The sequence below is a fragment of the Myotis daubentonii genome, chromosome 3 (genome assembly GCF_963259705.1).
Source record: "Myotis daubentonii chromosome 3, mMyoDau2.1, whole genome shotgun sequence".
Lineage (NCBI taxonomy): Eukaryota > Metazoa > Chordata > Mammalia > Chiroptera > Vespertilionidae > Myotis > Myotis daubentonii.
In genome coordinates, this window is record NC_081842.1 from 188,412,772 (window position 1) to 188,430,091 (window position 17,320).

The 17,320-nt window shown below is 45.9% G+C and overlaps 2 protein-coding genes across 5 annotated transcripts in view; both read right to left on the bottom strand.

Moving 5' to 3' along the window:
• The window catches only part of NSUN4 (NOP2/Sun RNA methyltransferase 4), a 31,980-nt gene extending 24,698 nt beyond the window's left edge, over nt 1-7,282 (bottom strand). Inside the window, exons 1-3 of one of the 4 annotated variants that reach the window (XM_059689709.1) lie at nt 7,137-7,273; nt 3,895-4,038; nt 3,032-3,375 (exon numbers count right to left, since the gene is read on the bottom strand). In XM_059689709.1, coding sequence (XP_059545692.1) covers nt 3,032-3,321 — 290 coding nt within the window. In that variant the 5' untranslated portion in view covers nt 3,322-3,375; nt 3,895-4,038; nt 7,137-7,273. Of the gene's footprint in view, nt 1-3,031; nt 3,376-3,894; nt 4,039-7,060 lie in introns of all 4 variants that reach the window. The other 3 variants (XM_059689711.1, XM_059689708.1, XM_059689712.1) reach the window with 3 other exon arrangements.
• LOC132231133 (sperm head and tail associated protein-like) lies at nt 4,046-7,016 on the bottom strand. Its single transcript, XM_059689707.1, has one exon. It carries the CDS (start codon nt 6,708-6,710, stop codon nt 4,245-4,247), a length of 2,466 nt encoding a protein of 821 aa, XP_059545690.1. The 5' UTR covers nt 6,711-7,016; the 3' UTR covers nt 4,046-4,244.
• Nucleotides 7,283-17,320: the final 10,038 nt, after the last annotated feature.

The following is a 17,320-nucleotide window of genomic DNA, read 5'->3' on the forward strand; positions in this document are numbered from 1 at the left end:
TGGTCTCCAAACCTACTCCAATCTATGCACTCACCACCACAGTGACTAAAATGATCTTCCTAAAGCCCTAGCCAGTTTGGCTCAGTGGATAGAGCATCAGCCTGTGGACCGAAGGGTCCTGGGTTCAATACCAGTCAAGGCTGCAGGCTCCTCCCCAGCCCGGGTCCGGGTGGGGCACCTGGTGGGGCGCGTGCAGGAGTCAACCAATCGATGTGTTTCTCTCATAACGATGTTTCTCTCTGTCTTTTCCTCTCTCTTCCACCCTCTCAAAAAAAATCAATGGAAAAATATCCTTGGGTGAGGATTTAAAAAGTAAAATAAACTGTCACTCTACAATAATAATAATAATAATAATAATAATAATAATTAAATAATCTTCCTGAAGCATAGCTTTGATGAGAATATGTCAATAGTAAGATATAGTACTTACTAGGGCTATATTGAACTAGGTATTTAACATGTATAATTTCATTTAATTTTCAATCCTATGATGAGAACCCAAATTCGAGAGCCAGTCTGCCTGGATCTCAAATCCAGCCCAGTTGCTCATTAGCTGTGTAGCCTTCAGCAAATACTCAACTTGTCTGTGCCTCAATATCCTCATCTATAAAAACAATACTCACCAGATAGGATTATTGTAAGGAGTAAAGAAATTAATATAAGTCAAATGCTTAGAAAAGCAGCTGGCACATAGTGAACTCTACTTACTCAATGCCACATGTCTCATAATTGATGAAGGCAGGAGGTAAATATAGGTTTTCTTGACTCCAAAGCCCATTCTGTGCATTATTTTTCTCTTCTACTCAGAAACCCTTTCTGGTGGTTCTCTAAAACAGATTTTGGCAATTTACAGCAGTATGTACTAAAGGGCACATAGTATGAAGCCACCCAGCCCTGGCAACTTCAGCTATTTTTAAGCAACACTGGGCCACCAGAAAAAAATTTCCTTTCCCCAACCTACAAGCTCCTGACATCCAAGATTCCCACATATGGCCTACATATACTTTTCCAGCCTCATTTCTTACTATTCTTTTATTAAAAAATTATTTTTTTATTGTTTTCAGAGAGGAAGGGAGAGGGAGAGACAGAAACATCAATGATGAGAGAAAATCATTGATCAGCTGCCTCCTGCACACCCCACACTGGGGTTCGAGCCCACCACCAGGGCATGGCCTTGACCAGGAATCGAACCGTGACCTCTTGGTTCATAGGTCAACGCTCAACCACTGAACCATGCTGGCCAAGCTCTTACTACTCTGAAGAATACAGCCTTCCTTCAAGCCAGTTGCTAGGCCTATTGCAAAAGCCTCCTAATTTACATCCGCATTTCTAGCCTTGCCCCTCTCCAATGTTTCCCATGCAGCAGCCAAAATGATATTTTAAAAATTCAAACATAGCCGAAACCGGTTTGGCTCAGTGGATAGAGCGTCGGCCTGCGGACTGAAGGGTCCCAGGTTCGATTCCGGTCAAGGGCATGTACCTGGGTTGCGGGCACATCCCCAGTAGGAGATGTGCAGGAGGCAGCTGATCGATGTTTCTCTCTCATCGATGTTTCTAACTCTCTATCTCTCTCCCTTCCCCTCTGTAAAAAATCAATAAAATATATTAAAAAAAAAAAAATTCAAACATGGTCATATCATTCACCAGCTTAAAACCTTTCATAGTTCCCTTTTACCCTTATTAGAGAAAAAGTCCAAAATCCCATATGACCTATACCTTTATAATCTGGCTCTTGCCTGCTGTAGCAGCCTCATATTTAGACTCTTACCCATGTCACCAGCTTTAATTCCTGTTTTCAGGTCTTAACTTAAATTTAACACCCTCAGAAAAGACTGGGTTATATCTCCTAATTATAGCATCTTACACTTTTCCTTTGTAGTACTTATCAAAATCATAAATAGTGGGGGGTTTAATTTATTTTTATTTTGTTTTCTTTATTGATTTGAGAGAAACATCAATTTGTTGTTCTGCTTATTTACACATTCATTGGTTGATTCTTGTATGTGCCCTGACAGGGAATCGAACCCGCAACCTTGGCATATTGTTACCAACACTCTAACCAACTGAGCTACCTGGCCAGGGCCATAAATAGTGTTTTAATAGCTGTCTTCCTCACTAGACTGTTAGCTCCATGAGGGCTTGTGCATCCATAATCCAGGCACTTAAGAATGCCTGGGACAACCTGCTTCTGGTTGGGGATTCATATGTAGCAGATCAGCTCCCTCACTGCGATCTATTGAAAGTCAGCCCTCGACACAAGGGTTTGTAAGAAAAAAGAAAAAAGAAAAAAGAATGCCTGGCATTTGGTATACAATAAAAATTTGTTGATTGAATGAATCAATCCTTCAAAGATGAATTCCACATTCTACAACTAACTCTAATCTGTTCTTTTCTCAATTTGTAAAGCACAATTTAGCATTTGATTAGTTTCTTTTCCATTCAACTTCATACACATCTGAGCATTGGATCAGAAGACCAGAAGTTTTCCTTTCTTTTTCCTGGAGTGCTAACTCTGTGCAAGCCCTGTTTCCTGGGCAAGTCCCTCTTCTTCTTTGGTACCATGAGGTTACTTGTCCTACTCACTTTAATGGGTGATTATAAGAAAGCAGTTGTAAATAACACAAATTTTAACTGGAGAGGATGTAGTAAATGCTCAAGTCAGAGGTGGTTGCTTTCTGTAGGAGGCAGTAGATCAGAGGAGGTTCAAAGACCAGGTTCTGGTGTCAGACCACCAGAATCTATTTGTTGTACCACTTACTATCTAAGGGACCTAAAGCAAATAAGGACTTCAACTTCTCTGCACCTGTTTCCTCAAATGTAAAGAAGAAAAATAATATTACCTCTGAGGGCTGTTAACAGAACAAAAGGAGATCACATATGTGCAGCACTTAGAAAAAAGGCTAACATGTATAAGCACTCAGTAAATACTAGCAATATTATGATCTCTGTTAAAGACGGCAAAAGCTGGGTCTCTTCCTGTCTGCTTCCAGCAGACACTCAAGACAGCCCCAGCCATGGCTCCAGATACTACCTGGCAGGAGGGAAACGGCTGACATCCCCTCTGGTGAAAGTGAAGCATCGAAGGTTTGGACTGCAGGCCCAGGAAGCTGGGGATGGAGCTGCCGTCTGGCCACTCTCAGGCTCCAGTTCCCCATGGGAGTGGGCTTTATTCACAAAGTCTCTGGCATGCAGCTGCTCCAGTTCATCACTCACATGATCGCAGGCAGCAAAGTTATTGACCAGTGCACCATACTTCTGCTCTGAGAGAAGACTGACCCGGATCGATGGCCAAAGATCTCCAAACTGCACACCGTAGGTCATGTCAAAATTCTGCAGAGCCAGGCGAGTGGCAGGAAATTTGGGCTCTGTGGCAGCCTACAAGGGAAAGAACAGACTTATTTGTCTTCCAGTCTTACCTCTCTATCCCCTACTGCCCGACCCCAGCAATGAATCAGATCTCTAGAGATAATGTGGATCCAGTTAGTGCCCACTCCTGCCTTTGGACCCTTCTTCTGCCAACCAGAGAAGTGTGGGAGAGAAAAGTACTAAGGAGCTGGTCTATCTCAGGGGTGTGAGAGAAAGGAAGCTGTAGTTCTCACAATAGCATGTGGGGGTCACCAAGAAAGGGGCACTCCTCCAGGCCTTGGAGTAAGAGGAACTTAAGAGAATGAGAGCTCAGAAGAGGACTCGAGGAAAATCTACAGAAGATTGGAAGAAATTATGGAGCCCTTAGGGAAAGTATCAGGCTGAAAAGCAAAAGACCCTTTCTCTCTGACTAGCCCTTCCATTTTCTAAAGCACTTTCATGTCTCCTAGCTTATGTGAGCACAACAGATAGTTCAGTGGGATACGAAAACATCAATCTTCCACATTTGATGGAGATAAGGGTACTTACCTAAGGTTATGCAGTGGCAAAAACCATAATGCAATCACAGGGTGGAGGGTAATTCTGGAGTTTCCAGACCCCAGGAAGGTAGGAAAAGGAGAGTTCATTGAAATTTGGGGGTTCAAACCAAACTGGGAACTTCTAGGATGACTTCTATGGGAGTAGCAGAGAGGGACATCAGTCAGGCTTGACGAGCATAAAAGTAGATTAAAAGGAAAATGAAGATATCAACTGAGGAGTCCATAAGTTGGTCCTGATTGCCACAGCTGAGTGTTACTATGGCTGGCAGTCCTGTTCCTGTCTGTGAATTTTGCTTTGGCCTGGATTTCTGGTTTGGTCAGAACTCTTGCTCTTGGCTCTCATTTCTTATTACAGTGGGGACTCTTGCTCCAGCTCCTGCTGTGATGAGAGCTTTTGCACTTGCCCTGCCTTTTGAGATGGTGGGAACTCTTATTTTGGCTCTTGCCCTGCCTTTTGAGATGGTGGGAACTCATGTTTGGACCTTGACTTTTTCTATATTGGGGACTCTCACTCTGTCTTTGAAATATAGCAATTTGAAGATTCTCACTCTGATCCTCATTTAAGCTTTGGTTGGAGCGATTGGTCAGGCTCTGATTTCTGCTAAGATGGCGACACTTGCTTTTACTCCGACTTCTGCTAAGATGGTTGGGATTCTCGCACTGGCTTCGACTTCTGCTTTGGTGGGTATTCTTGTTCTGGTTGTCACTACTCTGGCATTTATTAATTATAACAGTTGAACTGCAGCTGGGAATATTGCTACTACAGCTGGAACTCGTGGATGAAGGCAATGGAGAGCTGTAGGGTATCTGGGGGGGCTCTTTGCAAGAGCCTTGAGAAGCCACAGAGTATACATGGAGGCCACAGGGCGTAGTATCAGGGTGGCCGCAGGGTCGGGGGGCGATGGGTAAACTCTGGGGGTCAAAAGGTGTTCTTAAAGGGATAAATGAATAGATGTGGGTAGAACATGGAGGCTGTCGAGGGGGTTGGGGTGGGCCCCTAGGGGTGCCGAAAGTGCCACAAGGAGGCACCATGGGCTGATTAGGACACTGAGGGGGCCCCATGGAACCAGAGAGTGGGCAGGGATTAGGGGTGGAGGGTACCACAGAATATATATGGGCATTGCAAGGGGCTCCCAGAGGTGGTCCATGGGGGTAGCTCTGAGCATAAACATTAGGTAAGATAGAATCACAAGGAAGGCGGGGGGGAAGTGATGTGGGATTAACAGTTTTCATGGTTCTAGGGACCAGAGTAGGTAAGATAGCCCCTTGGGGAAGTGTTTGGGGGCAGGAATTTGAACAAGTTGTGATGGAACAAGAAGGATCAGAGAGACGACAAGGGTGGGAGGGAAGTGGAGGAGAGGCGCTATCCTCAGGGGGCTTGGGTTGATCAGGAGTGTACTGCTCAGGGCTGCAGGGAGCACATGGCTGTTTTAACTCTGGAGATCTGGGGGATTTCACTTGGGGATAAACTGGGGTAAGGAGAGAGGGTTCATTATAGCTTCTACGGGGAGGTGACTGCGGTGGAGATATAAACTGGTTGCCCAGGGGTGAAGGGAAAGAGAAGGCAGAATTAGGATACTGCGCAGACTGGGGAAGAGGTGGCTCCTTGGAACAGGGGGAACCCGAAATTGGGGTGCCAGAAACAAGGTACGAGTTCCCATTAGTCTCCCAGGAGGAAACGGACTCTAAGCAAGGCTTCCTGGAAGCCTGGGACTGGAGTGAGCAAGAAGAATCAATCATCCCGGCTGGTAAAGGGTTGCCACAATAGGGGCTCCCAGGGGTAGACACGGGGGCCTCTGGGGGAAGATGGGAATAGTGATGGGAGTCCTCTTGAGGGGAGCGAGGACAGCCGGGCGCATTTGCCTGGAAAAACAGAGAGCCACAATAACTTTTCTCCAGGGGTGGGTCAAGCTGGGGTTGAGGTTTACGAGAGTCTGGAGGCCTCAGATGACCCAGGTAAAGCGGGCCAGTGGGCGGGGAAGATGCTGAAGAAGGAGAATCGTTGTAACTTCTCCCTGAGGACCAGGTTGGGTACAGAGGGGAGAACCGCGAGACGTGCAAAACCCCGTGAGAAACGGGTGGGTAAACTACTGGTCTGTATTCCATGCGCCGGTGAGCAAGGTAAGGGGAAATCACGGGGCCAGTCACCGGGCCTGTGACCAGGGCTGCAGGATACTGCGCAGAGTAACAGAGGTAGGGGCTCTGGTCCATGTAAGGGCTTCTGGGGCCGGGCCACGGTATTCTCGGGGGACTCATCAGGCTGCAACAGGGGCTCTGCGGATGGAGAGGGGGTGACCCCCTGAGCCTGAATCGGCCAAAACAAGGGCTCGGAGGGGGTGACCCCCAGTAGACAGGCTCGCAGCAGGGTTGCCTTCCGAGGAGGGGCAAACAGGGTTCAAAGGCACATCTCGCCAGGCGTAGGGGAGGCTGTGGGGTTGGGGAGAGGGGCGGTGGGGGCCGGGAGGGCACCGGTTCCGGCAGGGAGCCGGGCCGGCCCGTGTCGGAAGAAATCCCAGGGCCGCAGGTGAGGCCAGAGAAGGGGTCTCTGGAGAACTGGGGGGAACCCGGAGGGTGAGTGGAGTTGACGCACCCTTTGCCCTGGTTTGGGGAAGGGCTGGCGGGATGGGCAGGGGGGTCGCTGTAACCTTTCCTGGGCCCCAGAGGCAGCTCGAGGGTGAGGACGGGGGAGAGTCCTTTCCCGGAGGGCGGCGGGGACCCAGGCAGAAAGGGGAAGTTGCTAGGGCCTTTTTCCACGGGCGCGGGCGGCCGGACTGAAAAGTCTACCCGGAAAGGAGAGAAAGTCATGTGGGAAGGGGAGGAGGGGGAGGGGGAGGGGGAGGGAAGGCGGGAAAGGAAAAGGGAGGAAGGGACGTGGAAGGGACAGCGGGCGTCCCGGGGAAGATGGCCGAGCGCCGGGAACAAGAGGCCGTGACGTAACTGGAAGAATGAGGGCGGCGGTGATGACGTCAGTGACGGAGGCGGAGACGGGAGGCTGCAGACGGAACACGAGGGGGAGTCGAGGACTAGAGGCGAAATAAAAGAGCGGACAAAAGACACGGGCGCGGACAGCACAGACGCGAGAGGGAGGGGTAGTGACGCCCCCCGAGGGGCGGGGAAAGAGACCAAGGGCGCCCCACGGGGCGGGAGAGACGAACCTCACGGCAAGTTTCCCGGGGGCGGCCGCCGGGGCCGCAGTTACCGTTCCCTCCTGGGCTCCCGACTGGCTCTTACCCATTTCTTCTTATGTCGGTGTCTCCGCAGGACCTTCGCGAAGTCCGCTCGCCTCAGCAGGTGCCGAGCCCCGCTCACTACCAGCGAAGCCATGTCAGCGTGCCCCGCCGGGTAGTTCCGACCGGAACTGCAGCGCGAGACGCCGCGTTCCGAAGTGGCGCGCGCGCTCCGCCGTAGGGGGCGGGGCTGGCGGAGGCTCCGCCCACCCTGGCTGTCAGGGGCCAATCGGCCCCTCCAGTGTTCTTTTTTTTTTTTTTCCAAATATATATTTTATTGATTTTTTACAGAGAGGAAGGGAGAGAGATAGAGAGCCAGAAACATCGATGAGAGAGAAACATCGAGCAGCTGCCTCCTGCACATCTCCCACTGGGGATGTGCCCGCAACCCAGGCACATGCCCTTGACCGGAATCGAACCTGGGACCTTTCAGTCCGCAGGCCAACGCTCCATCCACCGAGCCAAACCGGTTTCGGCCCCTCCAGTGTTCTTTTGAAAAGCTGGACCATCCAGGGTTCCCTTGAGGGTGCTGGACCAGAGCAACCATTCGCTCAGAATACTGGCTCCGCCTGGATGCTTGGTGCATTGGGAGAGACTCTGTGAAGTCCTCATCCCAGAAGTGGGTGTCAGGGAGGCCTGGGAGCTAGCAGTTGGTACTGAAGGGGTTAGGTCCCACTTATAATTAAAAGAGAGAAAGCACAGGACTTGCTGGTTGATTGGCCCCATATTTAATAGTGCACACTACACCACCAGTCAACAGCTGTGCTCTTACCCTACTTTTATTCTTATAACTTAGTACCACCTAATATGTATTTATTTTCTTATAGCCTGCAAAGTTATTTCTTCTTCTTTTAAATATATTTTTATTGATTTTAGAGAGAGAGGAAGGCAGAGGGGTAGAAAGAGAGAAACATCGATCAGCTGTCTCCTGCACATCTCCTACTGGGGCTGGAACCCCACAACCTGGGCACATGCCCTGACCAGGAAATGAACCAGCAACCTTTTGGTGCATGGGAAGATGCTCAGCCAACTGAGCCACACCAGCCAGGGCAAGTTATCATTTCCAAAAGGTGAAAAACATGCACTCCCTATGTTCATTGCAGCATTATTTACAATAGCCAAGATTTGGAAGCAGCCCAAGTGTTCATCAGTAGATGAGTGGATAAAAAAGCTGTGGTACATTTACACAACAGAATACTACTATGCCCTAAAAAAAACCCAAGAAGGAAATCTTACCCTTTGCAACAGCATGGATGGTCCTGGAAAGCATTAAACTAAGTGAAATAAGTCAGCCAGAGAAAGACACGAACCATGATTCCACTCATGTGGAATCTAATGGACAAAATAAATTAACAAACAAAATAGAAAAGACTGACAGCTGTCAGAGAGGAGGAGCATTGCCCCACTGGTGAAGCGATGAACCAAAAACAACAACCTCATAGACACACAACAGTGTGGTGATTATCAGAGGGAAGGGGGAGAGGTAGAAGAGGGTGATATAAATGGTGATGGGAGACCTGACATGGGATGGTGAACACATGATACAATATACAGATGATGTGTTATAGAATTGTACATCTGAATCCTATATAATTTTATTAACCAGTGTCACCCCAATAAAGTCAATTAAAAAGGTGAAAAACATAACTCATCTCTCTATATAAAAGCCTAGTATGCAAATTGTTCCACTAGGACTCCAGGAGTTCAATTGCTCACTATGACATGTGCTGACCACCAGGGGGCAGCGTGGAGTGAAGGAAGGCTCTGGCCGACAGCAGGAAGACCCAGATCAGCCCTCATCACCAGCCAGGCCTAGGGACCATACCCGTGCATGAATTTCATGCACCAGGCCTCTAGTACAAATATAAAATGAACAATTGCCAAAGATTTTCTTCATCATAATAAACTACTTATCCATTATTATCCTAAATAATAAGGGAGCTAGTAAGGTGGTAGTTCAAATAAGAATTTGAGGTTCAGAGATTTAGATTATCTGAATGCTGAAATGAATTTGCTAATAGTAGCAAAATGATTAATATCATATTAAGTAATAAACTATAATATTTAGAATTATCTCTTCTACCAGATGGAAGTCAATTCCATCTCTGCTGGGAAAAATTCATGCTCATTACTATGGATGGGAATCATTTGCATTGCTTGCAGACAATAATTATTGATTGACATTGTCGTTGGTTTTTCTATAAGTTAACCTCTATCTACAAAGTTGTAAGATAGTCTAATCAATATAAAGCCAATCAAAGGTATATATCAACATTACAATGAAGGAGCACCCAGGATGGTTTTTTCATTATGAATTAAATTTCTTACTGTAGTATTCTAATTTCAACCAGAAGTGATTTTACCCCTGCTGTAAAGGACAGTTGGTAACATCTGGCAATATTTTGGGTTGTTGTAACTGAGTGGTATTTCTTACAGTGGGTAGATACTGCTGAAAACCCTATAATACACAGGAAAGTCCTCCTCCCGCACCGTCCCCACACACACACAAAGAATTATCCAGACCAAAATGTCAATAATGCTGAGGTTGAGAAAACCTGATATAGGGCTATTTCAATTTTTTAAATCTAAATTCCAAGATATGTTTTTATTTATTTTTAGTAGTTTGCCCATGGCTGGGCTAGGGGCTTAACTATCAGAGGGGAGAAAGGAGAGAGGAGAGGGGAGATGGGGGAGCCAAGCTGGGAAAGGCCTGTGTTCAGACCAAGGACAGAGAGCCTGGTAAAGCTTGTTAGCCATCAAGGACGAGGGAAACACTCGGGTCTGTGCTGCCCTGGTCCTCATGGACACTGGCCAGGCGGACACCATTCCACTAACTGGGAGGTGGAACTGGGCTATATCCTCGCTTACCCTACAGGCTACACACTTCAAATACCCAGCACTGAGAATAGTGCCAGGCTACTTCCCACAAGCATGTCAAGGAGAAATCAGTCTGACTGAACTTTTAAAAATATAAGTGTTTATTAAAAACCTAACCAAGAACAAACCCTGGGACACTGGAAAATCAGGGTTCCTTCTGTAAATCAGCAGCAATCACTGGTGTTGGCACACCTGAGAAGGTACAGGTGCCTCAGTCCAAACGTCAGGTCTCAAATAGTCTTTTCAAATGCTAGTGGTCAAAACTAGCCTTCAACAATTGCTCAGGTGTGTGGGTCCTGATTATTGGCATAGACAACTGTTACAGCTGGACAGCTGGCTGCCCGATGTCCACTACCACAACCTCAGCCACTCCCACAGCCTCAGAGAAGTTACACATCCTCAACCCTCCACTTGTGGGCCAGTCTCTCCATCGCCTTCCTGCTGGCAAGCCTGGCAAAGCGCTTCTGCCCAGATCCACTGCATCTGTACATCCATCCCTGTGATATCCAGGACAGAGGGTGAATCTGTTGGGAGGAGGTGCTGGGCCGCTGTAGTGATGTCTCACTTTCTTATTCTTGTTCTCTGTGCAATTATTCTTCTTGATAAAGTTGGCCATAGGGTCCCCCTCTTGTTCTTATTCTCTCAGCGTCTGATCCACATCTTTATCATCCAGACAGTGGGCTAGAGCAGGGGTGGGCAAACTTTTTGACTCGAGGGCCACAATGGGTTCTTAAACTGGACCGGAGGGCCGGAACAAAAGCATGGATGGAGTGTTTGTGTGAACAAATATAAATTCAAAGTAAACATCATTACATAAAAGGGTACGGTCTTTTTTTTCAATAGATTTATTCATTTCAAACGGGCCGGATCCGGCCCCCAGGCCATAGTTTGCCCACGGCTGGGCTAGAGGCTTTTCATTTTCTCTATTGCATCCTCCACATTTTGTTGCTGCTGCCGGCTCTGGACAAGCCCTTTTCCCCACTGGGCATATCAAGCATGTCTCTGAGGCCTTCTCTGCTTCTCTCCTTTGCTCTAAACTTTCCAGTTTCAAGTTTCTCTTATGACCAGACTAATCTTGAAATATGGTTTCAGCATATTGGAATTCAGCTTCAAATGCCATGTTTCTTGAATTTCTGCTGCTCTCGCTGTTTGTCAGATAACACCAACCCAGTGCTAGCCCCAGAACACACGTGTGCAACCTTCTTTCCCTGAGGCTGACATATCTGAATCAGAATCCTGGGGCCCTGAACTTTGTTTCTTCCATGGAGTAGAGACCCAGAAGTGGGATCGCTCCACACGCACAGAGACAGACAGGGATGGAAAGAAACAGGGTGGGGGGGAGAGGGGAGAGAAAGAGGGGAGAGAGAGAGAGAGAGAGAGAGAGAGAGAGAGAGAGATGAAGGGAGGGCCCCTGCTAGCTCTGGGCCGCAGGCACTGAGCTGGCATGACTTTCTCCAAATCCAGTTAGGCAGCCTGGCTGGAAGATGCTGGGATGTCCAGCTCCCTCTCTCCCTGGTAAAACGATAGAAAGGCCTCCCCAGTCTCCTGGGGGGTGGGAGGCAGGGTTTACAACTAAAATATATCAAGTGATGACAAGTGGTTTGGCCCAAAGAAAATAGCCTGTAGAAGTCCAGCTAGTTCTCACAACAGCACCATGTCTTCCAGTGCGAACTATCTGGTGGCTGAGGTTGGTTTGGATGGCTTCCTAGGGAAGTGCAAGTGGCTCTGGCTCAAGAGATGCACTCAGGCCTCCGTGCGTGTGTGGGTGTGTGCACCTGTGCACGTGTGGTGTGAACGTGTGTGTGTGTGTGTGAGTGTGTGAGTGTGTGTGTGTGTGAGTGTGTGTGTGTGTGAGTGTGTGTGTGTGAGTGTGTGTGTGTATGTGTGTGTGTGAGTGTGAGTGTGTGCGTGTGAGTGTGTGTGTGAGTGTGTGTGTGTGTGAGTGTGTGTGAGTGTGTATGTGTGTGTGTGTGAGTGTGCGTGAGTGTGTATGTGTGTGTGTGTGAGTGTGTGAGTGTGTGTGTGTGTGTGTGTGTGTGTGTGTGTGTGTGTGTGTTGCTGTTCGTGGCTCAGAATGAAGGACAGGTTCTGACTACACCACCCTCACCAACATGGGTACTGACAGTTTCCATTTGCATAGCTGTGCCTTTCCGTCTTCATGTTGATGCCCTCATCTGCACATCCAACCCCAGGAGATGGGCACTGAGACAGTTTTATAGAGGAAGAAACAGCCGCTCACAGAGGTCCCTTCAGGCACAAGCTGGGACGTGGTGGCCAGGACTGGTGCCCAGCCTCTAGGATCGGACCCTCTGCTCTTTCCTCCACATGCTGCAGGCACATCCTGCCAGGCACTCCGCTCAGAAATAAGAGGGTACCTGTGCGAGCAGAGAAGAGGGTTCATGAGCTAGAATTTACACAGACTGAAGCATGGAAAGGACATGGGATGGAAAATACAGAGAAAGAACATTAGAGAAACGTGAGGCACTGTGTAAAAGTGTAACACGTGTGAAATTCCAGTCTTGGGAGGAAAGGAGAGGATAAAACAGAAGTGATACCTGAAGAAATATAGCTGAGTGTTTCCAAAAGGCATCAAGCCTCAGACTCAAGGAGCTCTGAGAACCCCTGAGCGCTCCCTGCCAAACTGGTGAAAAATGAAGTTAAAGAGAAAATGTTAAAAGTAGCCAGCAGAAAAGACACCCTTGTGTTAAATGGAGCAAGAAGACCTTTTAGAAGGGAACACGAAGGGGTATCAGGATTTCTCACCAGCTCACCCACACTCAAAATAAACATTAAAAGTTCATCAGGTAGAGGGAAAACTATCCCCAATGAAGGGAGTAAATAGAGTAAGAATAAAGAGTGCCAAAGTAAAAGGTGGATAAAACTAAATAAATATGGACTGTTTTAAATAATATCTTGTGGGATTGAAAACATATCAGCAATAGACATAATTAAGAAAACAAAACAAAAGTTGTCAATGAGAACTTACACTTCTGGAATCCAAGGTCTCATCTGAGACCTGGGTGAAAATAAACAAACAGAGCACCTCCCCAAATACTGCCATGTCTACTGCCACCTGGTGGCAGCGTACAATAATTGCAGGGAAACCTAGGAGAAAAGATTTACAAGGTGTAGTAACCAAAAACCTAGTTAACATGGCAAGCTGGCATTGAGCTGTTCAATAAATATTTGTTGAATGAATAGGTCACTGCTATGTACTCTTCCTATATTTCTTTTTAAGGAAAACGCTGAAATAAAAACTGTCATCTGTTCATTATAAAGAATTCAAGAAAACATGCAGAAATCCCAAAGATGGAAGTCAAAAAAGCACCCAGATCCCACCAGCCAGAATAACCCAATAACATTCGGTGAACACAATTTTGGACAACTTAATATGCAAGAAGAGGAGCATGGATAGTGAACAGGTGGGTAGAGGTACTTTCATAAAACCATAACAATCCTATTTCGGATACAATTTTAAATTTAATTTTACTTGAATTTCACAAAAGAAAGAGATGGTCATGGAATTGCTGAATTTATATTCATTAGTGGTTCTCAACCTTCCTAATGCCGTGACCTTTTAATACAGTTCCTCATGGTGTGGTGACCCCCAATCATAAAATTATTTTCGTTGCTACTTCATGACTGTAATTTTGCTAATGTTATGAAACGTAATGTAAATATCTGATATGCAGGATGTATTTTCATTGTTACAAATTGAACATAATTAGAGCATAGTGATTAATCACAAAAACAATATGTAATTATATATGTGTTTTCTGATGGTCTTAGGTGACTCAAAATTTTTCTGCATGCCAACCCTAATTTTTTTTGAGAACATGTTACGCCTACTTGGTATCTCTTAAGATGTATGTATATGAAGAACCTTGAAGAAATAATAAAATTCATTCGAGCAACAAAATCACAGTATATGATGATGAAAAATACATTTATTTTTTAATGTATACATGTACACTGATAGTCTGACAGAAAACTTTATGGCTCCGTTTGATATTATCAGTGGGACTTTTGCTGCTGCATCACTGATGACAGAGATTTTACATCAGATTTATATTTTCTGACCTTCAGAGATATGCACGAGCTGCTACTTTCATTCCTCAGGCTACTCCTATTATGAAACTTAACAAAATTCATCACTGAGAACAAAGATTCACAAGCGTATGTGTATGAAAACATGGAGAGTAATGCTGTTGCAAAGTTTTTTAAACAGAAAAAATTTTCTGGAATGGCATTCCAAGTCCTCAATAGTTCGTTTTCTACACTTCTCTCTGGTACTCCTGTCTCTAATCACTTTTATTTCAATGTTTTCCAAGTCAACTGTAAGGTCAATAAATTTCTGCTTCCAAATTGAACTACTCTGAAATTCAATCAACTGCATTTTAAAGTCAGCCATGTCTATCCATGAAAACATTTGTAAGTTTAGTTCCTCCAGTTTCATGCTGTCTAGAAACCACATGAATTTTGCTGTCTCTTCCAGTTCTCTGAATTTTGCAAATCTTGAGAAGAACTGCTCAATAGTTGACTCGATGATGTTTAAAAATAGCTTTTGAAGGCTTTGACAGTCTGTTCTGTCATCTTTTGGGAGGTCTTTGATGTGCCTCTTGAGGTTTGGGAAATATCTAAATCTCTCACCATCCACGTCCCTGTTAAAAATTTCCAGTTTCTTTTCAAAAGCCTTTCTGTAACCAAACATAACATCAAATGTCTTGCCAGTTCCTTGTTATTTAACATTTAAGTCATTCATGTCTATGGTCTTTAAGATAACTTGTTATGTAAAATTTTTTAGTTATCTAAGATGCACCTACACTGAATTTATCTGAAAAATAAAAAGTCAATATTAAGAAAAAAATTGTAAATGGGATATTATAAGAGAGGGTTTCGTGTGCTGGCAAAAGTTACTGGCGTGCCATGTTTGGCAAGCCTGCCAGGGGTTGCCCACCCCTGGTAGAGGCTGACTTCTTGCTGTGAAAGATGAGTCTAGTTTCCTTGTGTACTTGTTTATCTTTAATTCTATACTTAACATTTCTATGAAAACTTATGTGTAGGAATAATTTATGGCCTACAATTATAATGCGTTCCTCCAGAGATGATTTGTATTTGCTTTTGCCAGGCATCAGAGGCCTCAGTTTGAGACCACTTGAACACAAGATCAAGACTTGAGCCAGTTTGGCTCAGTGGATATAGCGTGGGCCTACAGACTGAAGGGTCCTGGGTTCAATTCCGATCAGAGGCATATTCCTGGCTTACGGATTCCATTTCCAATAGATTCTCTTTCATCATTGTTGTTTCTATCTTTCTCTCCCTCTCCCTTCCTCTCTGAAATTGATTTTAAAAAATCCTATATAATAAAAGCCCAGCTACCATAATGGCATAATGACCAGAACGGCTGCTTGACCAGTCGCTATGAGGTGCATTGATCACCTCTCCGTCCCTCTCCCTGGCCTGCAGGCTCTGCTCACTGAATGGTGAATGGGGAACCGGCGTGGGTGGTGGCAGTGGGGCCGGGTGGGACTGGTGACTGGTGATTGGGCTGAATGGCCGACCTCTTGATTCCCTCCCCCCTGTCCCCCTGCAGGCTACGATCAATCGCCAGATGGTGAACGAGGAACTGGGGTGGGTGGTGGCCGTGGGGTGGGTTTGGGGACTGGGGACTGGCGAGTGTGTGGAATGGCCAACCTCTTGTCCCCCCACCCCAACCCACAGACTATGGTCGATTGCCAGATGGTGAACGGGGGAACGGGGACCTGGGGTGGGTGGCCGCGGTGGGGCAGGACTGGGGACTGGCCAGTAGGTGGAATGGCTGACCTCTTGGTCCCTCCCCCTGGCCTGCAGGCTACTATTGATCACTGGGTTGTGAATGGGGAACTGAGGTAAGTGGCAGCGGCGGGGTGGGACTAGGGACTGGCCAGTGGGAGGAAGATGGCCTGAATGCAGGCTAGGCCTAGGGACCCTACCTGTGCATGATTTCACGTGCCGGGCCGTATATATATGTATGACCTGAGACAGGTAATTTAACCCCAGCAATTCCATTTCCAACTCATCCTCATCCTGAGGGTGTGGCCTTTTGGGGACCCATTATTGCACAGAAGGTCTTGGACTACATTCCCTACACATTGTGTTTTATTTATGTTTATCTTCTTTGAAGTGTAAAAGGAAGATCACAATTTCCATTTAGATAAACGTCTCAGTGCAAAAGCATCTTCCAGTGTTTCAAGTTGGATTGCCTGTTCCCAATTGGATTATCTCCCTGGATCTTGCTTTCCAGCTTTTGGTCTGATAATTCTATCTTGCCATCTCTTAGACACTGTGTTATGGGCTGAATTGTGTGTCCCCCAAATTCATATGTTGAAACCCTAACCATCAGTACCTCAGAATGTGACTGTATTTAATCACATATTTTGGTGATTAAACATAATCACTTTAAAGAGATAAGTGAGTTAAAATGAAGCATTAGAATGTGCTCTAAACCAATCTGCCTGGTGTCTTTATAAGAAGAAGTAATTTGGACAGATAGAGATGTACCAGGGCCATGAAGGCACGCAGAGGAAAGACCCAGGGGAGACCCAGGGAGAAAGCAACCGTTTGTAGCCAAGAAGAAAGGTCTCAGGAGAAGTCAACCCTGCTGACACCTGGATCCTGGACTTTTGGTCTCCACAACTGAGACAACACATTTCTGTCATTTAAGCCATCCAGTTATGACTGCCCTAGTAAACTAAAACATTAGTTTAGTCAACTTTAAAAACATTACAATACAAATATTTCAGACGTTTACTTTTTAAATATATATATATATATATATATATATATATATATATATATATATATATAGAGAGAGAGAGAGAGAGAGAGAGAGAGAGAGAGATTTCACAGAGGAAGGGAGAGGGAGAGAGAGAGAGAAAGGAGAAAGATAGAAAGATCAATGATGAGAGAGAATCATTGATCGGCTGCCTCCTGCATGCCCCCTACTGGGGATAGAGCCTGCAACCTGCGCATGTGTCCTGACCAGGAATGGAGCCATAACTCCTGGTTCATAGATCAATGCTGAGCCACACCAGCCGGGCCAGACTTTTACTTTTTAATATTGTTTTCTGAGGTGCGTTGATACAAATATCCTAGCCCACAATTACCAGAGAGGAACTCTAATTATCCTCTACTCTCCACTCTACACGCTGTTTCCCTTTTCCTCATAGCCCCTTACCATCACCTAGAATGTTATCTATTTTCCTATTTATGTATCTGTTTAATCTCACCGGAATTAATATACAAGAAAGCAGGCTGCATTTTAATAACTGC